A 10,638-nucleotide genomic window follows, 5' to 3' on the forward strand; every position below is an offset into this window, starting at 1 on the left:
GCTTAAGGGGAAAAGGGATGACATACAGCCCGCTGCTATTTAATTTTTGATTTCAGTGCAGTGCCAGCCATGGCAGGCCCTGACACAGCGCAGCGGCCGCCAAAACCGCAGTTACTGGCTGCGGTTGTTGCTGTTTTCCTTGTCTCTTTGGGGTTTTTTTTGCGTTGTGGTTTTTTTTTTTTTTTTGGTTTGGTTTTGTTGTGGGTTTTTTGTTTTGGGTGTGTTTTTGTTTTGTTTTGTTTTGTTTTTATTATTATTAGTAGTAGTAGTATTCTTTGGTCAGTTACGGCGCGATTACAACTCGGGGCGCGTCCCGGCGCGGGGCGGGGGTGCGGGCGGGCTGGCGGGTGCTGCGCATGCGCGCCGGGCTCCCGCTGCGGCGCCTGTGCGGGCGGTGGGGCGCCCCCCGGCGGGCGGCGGCGGCGCGATGCGGGCGCTGTGGGCGCTGCTGGCCGCGCTGCGGGCCGGGTGGTGCCTGCTGCCGCAGGCCGGCTACCTGCACCCCGACGAGTTCTTCCAGTCGCCCGAGGTGATGGCAGGTAAGGGGCGGCGGGAGCCGGGGCGGGCCGGCCCCGCGGGCCCCCCGAGCCCGGCGGGGCGCGGGGGAGCGGCGGGAGCGGCCCCGAGGGGCGCGTTCTCCCCCTGCAGCCCCGCAGAAGGCCGCGCTGCACAACGCACGGGCGCGTGCCTGTCCTGTGCCGTCGCGCTGACACGCAGCGGGGGCCGGGCGGGCGGCTCCGCGGAAACTCGAACCGAGCGGGTTTGGCTTTTCGCTCCCTGGTGTCACAGCGCGGGTCTTGCGGGCGGGGCTGGAGCGGAGCTGCCGTTCTGCGGAGTGCTGTCTGCAGCAACCGCCCTCGGGAAACCTATCACCATCACACACTTTGGGTTTTTTCTTTTTTTTCTTTTTTTTTCCTTGAAGCTTTGTAACAATGAATGGTATACTACTAAAAATGTCAAGGTTGACACCGATCTCGGAAATGTGGGGACTGCTTTGCATCGTGCTGCTTCTTATACTAAGTTGTATCCCCAATGCTGAGTTACTGAATAAAATATATCATGTATGTATTTTTTTTTCTTTTCTATTTTTCTTCCTTTATAGGAGATATTTTAAACCTGCAGGTCTATTATCCTTGGGAGTTCCTTTCCAGCTCTCCTTGCAGAACTGTTGTTTTCCCATTAATGACATCAGGAGTCACCTACTGGGTGATCAAGTCTTTGCAGCAGCTGGACATGTGTTCAAGTTGCATCAACAGCTACACCCTTCTTGTATCACCTCGCCTTCTCTTTACAATCTTTTCTTTCATACTCGACTACAGTGTTTATCGATTAGCCCCTTTCTGGGAAGCGGATCCGTGGAAAGCACTGGTACTTCTTGCCGGATCGTATGTCACTCTGGTATTTTATACAAGAACGTTTACCAACACGCTTGAAGGACTTCTCTTTGCTCTTCTGATGGTACTGGTTTCCTCAAGGAAGTCTGATGGCAGCTTAGCAGAGCCTACAAGCAGCCCTCTCATAGGTATTATAACAACTGCTGGGTTTTTCAACAGGCCAACCTTTTTGGCGTTTGCTCTGATGCCCCTGCTCTACTGGGCAGGTTTAATTGTTGACTCTCAAAAGAGCATTAAAACCGTCATAAACTACTTTTTGAAGCTTGTTCTATGTGCATGTTTTACTGCCATTGTTTTTGTAACAGCCGACACCTTCTATTTTACCTCCGTGGGCTTAGACAACCTCTACAGCATTAAAAAGAGCAGCCTATTTGATGTGATAGGTCAATTAAATGAGAAAATGATAGTAACCCCTTTCAATTTTCTCAGCTATAATCTTAATCCTCGTAACCTTGCACTGCATGGAAGTCACCCACGAGTTACACATTTTACAGTCAACGGAATAATGCTCTTTGGGATCTTACATATTCTCGCCATCGGTGCTGGTTTTAAAATGTTAAAGAAATATATCCATCAATTAATATGGGTCAAATCATATTACCATGGATCGTCTGGGCTATTAGTGCATTCCGAGGGCAATCCAACATTACTGCTGTTTTATTTTGTTCCTTTGGCATTTCTCTCTCTGTTCAGTCACCAAGAACCTCGGTTTCTCATTCCTCTCATCTTGCCATTAGTCCTGTTCAGCACGTCACAGAATAGAGCTGTGAAGTGGAAGCACGTCATTATTATTTTCAACATTCTCGGGGCTTTGCTCTTTGGGTGCTTACACCAGGGAGGACTGATACCATGTTTGTTGCACTTGGAGCAACTCATGCACTCGCCGGAGTCCTCAAACCAGCCAAGCCACTATACTCTACTCTTTGCTCACACCTACATGCCTCCTAGGTCTCTGCTTAATATTAAGAAGACAGACACGCACGTAGAAATCATTGATATGGCTGGGTCTGAAGAAGAAACCCTCTGCCAAACAGTAGAGCAGCAAGCAAACAATTTTACCTGCAATGACTGTCATGTTTTTGTTATAATCCCTGGTACAGTCAGAGCCACGATTACAAAATGTGGTGTCTTGTTCAAGAATGAGACCTTGATATTTCCACACTTATCAATGGAAGACCCACCACAAATACCCTTCCTGTTCAGTGGAAAGTGGAGAAGTCAGTTAGGACTGTACATCCTTCAGCTAGACAAACATCAGCAGAGCCTTTAGATTTTAGGGGAACAATGCTTTCTAGTTTCTCACTTCACTTGCGTGCTGCCCAAAAGTGCTGCGAGACCTTCCTCTTCACACACCCACTTTCAGCACAAGCAGTGGCACCAGAGCTCCCCCGAGTCTCTTTATTCCCTTTCTTCATACGCTCACCAGTATAGCCAGTTCTAGATAGAACCTGCTTAAAATTTGAGTTATTCAGCCCCTGTGGTGCTTCATATGAACTTGTGTAATTTTCCTGACGAGAGAGGATGAAATCAAAGCCCACCAAATCTGTGATTCAAGCTTAGCTCTTTATGTGTGAGATTTATTTTTGAAAGTTCTTATAATCTTTGACAGAGGGTTTGTGGATTGTGTGGGTTTTTTACTGGTAATAGGCGTTAACTCAGCTGCTGGAGAGAGGTTACAGTACTAGACAAAAGCCGGTCTTAATCAGTAAGATTCTGGTTTTATGCTCTTAAAAATTCAGAGCGTCCTCTCAGTCATTAGACCAGATTGCAGTCACAGTATAGGCACCAGCACTGTGATCCTGCCTGATCTCTTGGGTGGGTCTGTCTGGAAGAATCCCATGTTGATGTGGCAGAATCTGATTTGGAACGTGGAAGATGCATCAGCATAAGTACTTGTGCTAAATCCTAATATCCAAGCTTTATTTTGCCTGTGTAGTCTTTCTTGCCACAGCTCCATTCCTGCGGACACACTGTATGCGTATTACATAGGGCAGGAATGCTGCACTGTGGATGGCGTTGAGCCCGTCTGTTGTTTAGCTGTGCAAGCAGGGCACTCCTGCCCTGCTGCGCTCCCGCTGCCCATCTCGCAGCTTTCATCGCTCCGTCACGGCGCCGCAGCCAGCAGTGGTGCCGGCCAGGCCCTGCGGCGAGCCGGGCCAAGGAGCCGCGCAGACAGAAAGCAGGCGACCCGCGGGGATTTATTTGGTCCTTTATGCATTTGAGCAGATGGGTCTGGGAACCAGCTGGCCGCAGGGTTAGGGATCCACCGGTTCTGCTGCAGGGGAGGGTGTGAGGAGCCGTATCCCCTGCGCCGCCCCCCGCCTTTCAGCAACGGCTCCCCATTAAATCAGCTTAGTGAGGTGGACAGATCACATCCTTGCTCTTTGTCAGAGTAGAGTCTGATTTTAAAGTGGGATACAAAAATGTAAAAAAAAATGTATATGCTTAATAGTATAGCACAAGTAACAGTTTTTGATTTTGCCTGTGTGAACATCTGGATACAAAACATCCAGATACTAATTTGGCACGTGCATTGTAGGTCAACTCTCTCTCTGAAATGAATCTGACCCTTGAATTCTTTCTGCTCACAAAGGCAATAATGCTTTTCACAGTTCTTTATCCACACAACTTTACATCAGGTCTTATGAGCCAGTTTTTCTACTCTAACAACTCTAGGTTGATGCCAGGCTCTAAAGGGAAGCTAGGAAAAAACCCATGTGAAGGATTTGCCTGTATCTTCCAAACTATATGTATGATCTAGAGTTTTAAGGAACATAGCTCTTGCTCTCTTGTAAAGCATTTTGTGTTGTCTCCCTTATACATTCATCTCCCATCCTTCATTACTGACAGGCCTATTAATTCAAGGGGCATGTTTTAGGGGGGAGGTAATGGGAGAGGGGTATATGTGTATGTTTGTGGTAGTGACTCCTGAAGTAGTTACAAAAGCATCATCACACCAAATGCATTTTCCCAGTTAATTTCCTTTTTGCTGTCTTACATTGGGAGAATAGCCGTGTGCACCGCTGGTACTCTGTCCTGCTTACTGTTTTCATCTTTCTTAAAAAGATTAAGTTTTGAAAATTATATTAATAAACTTATGATCTCTAACAATCTCAGTGGGGTAGATCTTGAAACTCTTCAGGGATGTGATGGAGCACCATTCCCATGGCATGACTTCCCTACTGCTGCAGAGGTAACCTATGATAGAGCCAGGAGGAGAACCTCGACCACACATAACAACTCAGACTGAAAATACACTGCTGTTGTCTCACCAGCTAGACCTTTATCATTCACACCACAGATCCATTTTTTCCATCCATGCACACCTAAGTCTGTGTTGGTGGGAGGTTTAATTTTACGAGCACTGCTGGAAGCTGTATCTCAGATAACATGCAAGGTTCTTTTCACCTGAGGTGATACCAAGAATGGAAAGCAGCCTCCCCAGTTAACAAGCAGCTGGTCAGCTGGGCTGAACAGCGAAACATGCAAGGTTAACTACTTTAGTCTCATCGATGTTGTTAGATACAGCAACTCAAGTAAAGCCACCCAGTGCATCACCTATGACGAACAGATCCTTTTCCACATTTGTATTTACGATGGCTCGATTGGTCATTTTCCCCCCTAAACCCTTCTTGCCACCGTAGACTTGAGGTGTGCTTTGAGGCTAGCTACTGACTCTCTTTTACCTACCTGTAAAATGGGCAATTATCCTATCCATCACCCCATAACCATCGGCAGTTAGAGCTCTTTTTGTACGGAAGCTGTATCAAATGTAGAATATTCCTGTTGTACAGCCAGAAATTGTTAAAGGAACTCCAGTGAGACATTTGGTTTTATTTCAAGTTTCTTATCAAGCACTTCAACGTGACAAGCGTGACCGTGTTCTGGACGACGTCTCGTGTGCGTCTGCCTGTGGCCCGAGTACTGTGGAACGCATAAAGTCACTCTGAAACGCAAATCCCTCCTCCCAGGCCGCGGCTCGCTTCACCTTGTCGTGCCCGGCCGGCTCCTGGCTGCGGGCGGGGGGAGGCGCCGGCCGGCGGCCGCTCGCCCGGGGTGCCGCTGGGCTCCGCTCCGCGCCAGGCCGGGGGGGCCGCCCGCCCGCCGGCTCCGAGGCGCTCCTCCTGCGGGGCGGGGGAGCGGTCGCGGCTCCCTTCTCCTCCCAGGCGCCATCCTCCGCCGGCCCGTCAGGGCGCTGCTCCGGGGCGGCCGCCTCGGCCCGGCCCGCGCCCGGGGGGCCACGGCCAGCCCCGCTCCCGGGCGCCGTCCTTGAGCTCCCCGAGGAAGGCGTCGCGCAGGCGGAGCAGGCGGGGGGCGAGGCCCCGCGCCGCCCGGTGGGCGCCGAGCCGCCCGCGGGTGATGGCGGCGGCGGTCAGGCGGGCGGCGGCGCGGATGGGCCGCGACTGGGCGAGCTGCTCGGTCAGGCGCGGGTCGCTGAGCAGCGCCAGCAGCGCCCGCCGCAGCGCCATGCCGCGCCGCAGGCCGCGGGGGCGGAGGGGCGGCCGCTCTCGCGAGAGCCGCCGCCGCGCCCCGCCCGCTCTCGCGAGGGCCGGGTGCCGCCTCGCTATTGGCTGCGCGGCCGCGGGTCGCACGAGCTGGGGGGCGCTCTGAGGGGCGGGAAGGCGCTGAGGGGCGCTCGGGGCGCTGAGGGGCGGCCAGGCGCTGAGGGGCGGCCAGCGGCCGCGCCGTCATGTGCTCCGGGGGGACGCTGAGCATCCTGCGCAGTGACTCCTACGTTGACCTCAGCCAGTACCGGGACCAGCATTTCCGGGTGAGCGGGGCGCCGCCGCCACTGCTGCCGCTGCCGCCGGGGGTGGGGGCCGCGCCCGGGCCCGCCGTGGGGTAACGCTGTCGTTGCGGCTCAGGGGACGCGGTACGACCAGGAGCGGCTGCTGAGGAAGAGCTGCACGCTGTACGTGGGGAACCTCTCCTTCTACACCACGGAGGAGCAGATCCACGAGCTCTTCGGCAAGAGCGGCGACATCAAGAAAGTCATCATGGGGCTGGACAAAGTGAAGAAAACCGCCTGCGGCTTCTGTTTCGTGGAGTATCCTTCTGCGGGCCCGGCCCCGCTGCCCCGCGGTCGCTGGGGCCGGGCGGGGGGAGCGGGCCCCGCGGTGGTTGTGCCGCCCGCAGGCCGCGGGCAGGGCGCGGGTGAACCGAAACGCAGGCTCTTGAGTCACGGGAAGGTTACTCTAGGATAAGATTAGTCGGTTGCTAAAGAGTAAAGAGGTGTTTCCTTTCATAGAAGCATACGCATAAAGGTTTTGTTGGTATTTTGCGTCTCTGTCTCGTGTTGAGTTCACTGCATGCAAGTATTTACGAAGATCATTCTGTTACGGGTTCCAGTAAACTCACCAGAATGGTGAAAGCTTGCAGCATGAATGGAGCATGCATAGGGCTTCTCATTCTTTCTTTAGTAACAGAGCTTTACGCTTTTAAGGGTGAGTGTGGTTAAAGAGTTTGGTCCAATATATGCATTTTTAATATGCTTGAGTTCCTGCATGTTACTCTGTCTCACTCGCTGTTTCCTCAGCCCACGCAGCTTCATAAAAGCGGTTGGTTGTAAAAGTAACCGAGCAGGAACCTGTTTCAAGCAAATACTTGAGTTTGAAGCCGTTTGATGTTGTTCTTTTTTCCGTGTGTTGAAAATAGAAGCCCATTTTTTTTCATTAACCTATTCCTAAGGTATTATGCAAGAGGAGATGCTGAAAATGCAATGCGATACATCAATGGAACCAGACTTGATGATAGGATCATAAGGACAGACTGGGATGCAGGATTTAAGGAAGGTAGACAGTATGGTCGTGGAAGATCAGGGGGCCAGGTAAGTGGTTGCACAGTCTAGTTTTTAAGGCACCGACTTTGCCAAATTACTGCTTTTTGAATGAACACACTCAGGGCAACTTCAGAAAGAGCAACTTATGAATTATTAAGATAGCACTGTATGTTAGTCTGTAAGGCATCTTATCAATAATGATGTTATCTGCTAAGAATAAATAACTTTTTCATACATTTCACTGAAAATAGTTTCAGAAACTCCTCGGCTGCTTCGGGAGATAATGCTTATAAATAAGCCCAGAAGATGTAAGGCTGTCAAGAACACAAAGGACAGCACTTAGCTTACCTAAAGTTGAGCAGGTAGCAGATGCTTTTACTGCTGAAGCATGAGTCTAGCCATCTTCACTTTGGCTGTCTTGATTAAAGAGGCCCCCAGATGTTACTGAAAAGGAAGTTAGTTTATGCTGTATTCTGGGCTTCTGCATGATGCACTTTGCCTTTTGTTTTGTCAGTCTGTTCCCTGTGGCCACTTATATGTTGTGAAGTCAGTTTGACTATATTCTGATGGTGTAATAGTTTTTGATAAATTGTTTGTCTTTACTGGGATTCCCTTTTTTCCTCTTTCATAAGGTCCGGGACGAATACCGGCAAGACTATGATGCTGGAAGAGGAGGTTATGGCAAAACTGTTCAATGCCAGTGAATAGCGAATGACTCATCAGCCTCACAGGAGAACTAAATCAGCATTGTAAATGTCACCAGGCACAAAGTAGGTCTGTTGCACACAAATTTATGTAGCTAGAAACAGTATGTTCAGTAACTCTTATGTTTTAATAGCAGGATCCAAAGCGTTGCAGTGCACATTAGTACAGAGGACCTGGGAGCAAGGTTTTAAGTAATAGTGCGTGTGAGGCTTTGTTCTCTAAATGATGCTGTAACTCTACTAAAAGAAACAAAGGTTTAATGGTATGGTGCTTTGTTTCACTGGCAAAACTTGATTATTCTGTCACTGGGTTTTGTTTACATTGGTATCACAGGGTGGAGAGCGGTGGTAAAGGAAGATTGGTGTGTGTTTCAGAGGTGAAGGAAAAAGACAAAGAAACTGAAAAGGAAGTGGAATTTCTAAGGAAATTTTCCAGTTTCTAGGGAAGACTTAAAAGTTGCACCTTTTCTGGGGTTACTGGGTTGGCATCCTTTTACACTGGTGGTGTTCTTAGCACACCTATGTGAACGACCACAATAAAACAAGGCAGACTGGTGAGCCTGGAAATCATAAAGTTAGAAGTAAGCCTAGCAGAGAGCAGAAAACAGACCCTTGGAGTCTTACACAAAGTATAATGCAATTGCATGACAGTGCATGATCCAGAACCATTCGGCTTTGTGGGATACAGAGAACAACAAGTATAAGAATTACAGTAGCAGTTATTTTCACAGTTAGAGTAGTAGCATTTTGCTGCTGTCGGATAGCTCTCGATAGCCTTAATATTTAAGGAACAATATATTTCGTGTGCCTACAAGGGTGGCATGAAGACAAGTTGTACAGTTACCCCCAAAAATGGGATGTTTGAGGAACAGTGTGTATAATGAAGAAGTTTGTTCTCAAAATTGATTTTCTGATTGAGAAACTTGATTTCAGACACAGGTAAAAATTAAAAAAGGTGGGTTTTGGGAGGAGCCATACTTTCTACTGAGCATGTGGCAAGAATGGTAAAAGAATTGCAGGACTGTATAGATTCCCTTCCCCCCCGCCGCCTATCCTATTAATACTGCTAGTTTATATGATGGGATTTTGATGTGCTGCAGACACAAGAATAAAAATAATTAGTGATGCTGAGATCTGTGAAACTGACCGACCTGCTGAAATTAAATAGTTTAAAAGGAACTTTTACAGGGCTTTGGAATGTTTTGTGTGTACTTCTGAGTTCTTTGGAAATGGCAGTTCATAAAGTTTTGTCCAAATACCTTGTTACCCATGACTCCTTAAGAGCCTTTCAAATACCAAGTATGTGAAAATTGGTCTTTACTTGCTGGGGATGTTGCTGGAAATCTTGATGTGTTTCTTGTGTACTGTTAGTCACAACTATTACTGTAAATTGGAAATACTGTGAGGTAGAACAACTGCAATGGGACTTTGCTTACTTAGGAAGTGAGGTTCTGAGTCGGCTTTGGTGTTTTTTGGCGCACAAAGTAAAGCTATTTTCAGGATCACTAGGTGCTGGACTGCAAACAAGACTTTGAACAAAGTTACCTTTTTCTTTGTAGTACCTTTGATTATGAGTTTACAGCCTGTAATCTGCTCTAGGAAACCTCTGAAGTTTATTTTTCATTGTATCGATTTTGTACAAAAAAATGTGTTACCAAAACTCTAAGTCACTTTCAAATAAAGCTGCAACATTAAAATGTATTGGTTTTGGTTTTTTTTAACAGAATCAGTGAGAGAAAGGAGCTATATTCAGACTCTTGTCCACATCCTTTATTCTAGTGCCTTTGAAGATGGAGGGAGTGAATATTCCTTACCTTTGATGGGATTTTCAGTCTTGTTCAGTTCTTAACTGGATGCTGAAAGATGTTTGGTTAATGTTCTTCATTCTGCTACTTCTTGGGTTACAGAATAGAAATTATTTACAGATACTGCAGTTGACGTGAAAGTCCTTGGTGTGTAACAGGTAGTTTCCAAGGTGCACTTCCTTATAAAAATTAGGTTTAAAATTATTTTTTATTGTAAGTGTTGCAAGACAGTCATTCTCAAATGAAATGGAGGTGATAAGATCTTCCATCAAAACCATCACTGTCTTTTGCTGCATATGTGCAATGTGTTCGGAAATGTTTTGTTTTAAAGTGAGATTTTGTATTTTGAGAAAAGTGTCCATCAAAGTGGGATTTAAAAGCACATGATACATCGTGAGAAGTCTTAGTATCTCAAAATTGCGTAGAGAGGAAATTGATTGAACATGGTTTGATTTTTGCCTTCCCTGATTGAAACCAGACATGGCTCTGCCAAAGCTAGTGCTTAGCAAAAGTAACTGAATTAAGTCTTTAAAACTTCACTGGGAGGCTTCTTTAGCTTTTCTTACCTGACAGTACATTGTGATTGGGTTCTCATGGAAGTACAGGATCTCGTCATTTTTTTGACATGCCTGTTCATTATGATTGTATACACTTTCATCGCAGTTTAAGCTCTCTATTAGCTTTTCTATATTCTTGTTCATCATAATCAGGTACCTTTATGTAATTGTATTGATAAAGAAATACAGCAGCTAAGAATATGAGTGGCAGCTTTGATATGCTGTAATGGAAGAGAAGCTGCTGCAAATTAAGGCAGTGAGAGCTAGAGTCTCTCAGACTCTTGTGCAGGCCCATGGTGGGTTGATTTACATGCCTTTCTTTGGCACCAATAGCTGCAAATAAGATTTGTATTCACAGCATTTGAGTCTTTGTATTACAGCGTAAAATCAGTAGAGTGT

General features: G+C 47.5%; 2 protein-coding genes and 1 long non-coding RNA gene across 3 annotated transcripts; 2 read left to right on the top strand and 1 right to left on the bottom strand.

Moving 5' to 3' along the window:
• Positions 1-404: 404 nt before the first annotated feature.
• PIGZ (phosphatidylinositol glycan anchor biosynthesis class Z) lies at positions 405-4,505 on the top strand. The gene is made up of 2 exons (XM_042798278.1): positions 405-539; positions 1,103-4,505. The coding sequence occupies exons 1-2, from the start codon at positions 428-430 to the stop codon at positions 2,662-2,664; spliced, it is 1,674 nt and encodes a 557-aa protein (XP_042654212.1). The 5' UTR covers positions 405-427; the 3' UTR covers positions 2,665-4,505.
• LOC116960127 lies at positions 2,939-5,576 on the bottom strand. The gene is made up of 2 exons (XR_004406216.2): positions 5,085-5,576; positions 2,939-3,793 (listed from the first exon to the last, which is right to left on the bottom strand). It is a non-coding gene; the product is annotated as an uncharacterized LOC116960127 (long non-coding RNA).
• Positions 5,577-5,976: 400 nt separating this feature from the next.
• NCBP2 (nuclear cap binding protein subunit 2) lies at positions 5,977-9,574 on the top strand. Its single transcript, XM_032986795.2, has 4 exons — positions 5,977-6,165; positions 6,260-6,441; positions 7,083-7,221; positions 7,806-9,574. Exons 1-4 carry the CDS (start codon positions 6,085-6,087, stop codon positions 7,875-7,877), a joined length of 474 nt encoding a protein of 157 aa, XP_032842686.2. The 5' UTR covers positions 5,977-6,084; the 3' UTR covers positions 7,878-9,574.
• The last annotated feature ends 1,064 nt before the right edge of the window (positions 9,575-10,638 follow it).

The sequence above is a fragment of the Tyto alba genome, unplaced genomic scaffold (genome assembly GCF_018691265.1).
Source record: "Tyto alba isolate M040663 unplaced genomic scaffold, T.alba_DEE_v4.0 Super-Scaffold_10, whole genome shotgun sequence".
In the NCBI taxonomy this organism is placed as follows: domain Eukaryota; kingdom Metazoa; phylum Chordata; class Aves; order Strigiformes; family Tytonidae; genus Tyto; species Tyto alba.

Bases quoted from the DNA above. Each gene is read 5' to 3' on its own strand.
- PIGZ (XM_042798278.1), top strand. From the start codon at position 428: ATGCGGGCGCTGTGGGCGCTGCTGGCCGCGCTGCGGGCCGGGTGGTGC. The intron at 540-1,102 runs GTAAGGGGCGGC...CTTCCTTTATAG, and splicing joins GTCGCCCGAGGTGATGGCAG to GAGATATTTTAAACCTGCAG.
- NCBP2 (XM_032986795.2), top strand. From the start codon at position 6,085: ATGTGCTCCGGGGGGACGCTGAGCATCCTGCGCAGTGACTCCTACGTT. The intron at 6,166-6,259 runs GTGAGCGGGGCG...GTTGCGGCTCAG, and splicing joins ACCGGGACCAGCATTTCCGG to GGGACGCGGTACGACCAGGA. The intron at 7,222-7,805 runs GTAAGTGGTTGC...CTCTTTCATAAG, and splicing joins GTGGAAGATCAGGGGGCCAG to GTCCGGGACGAATACCGGCA.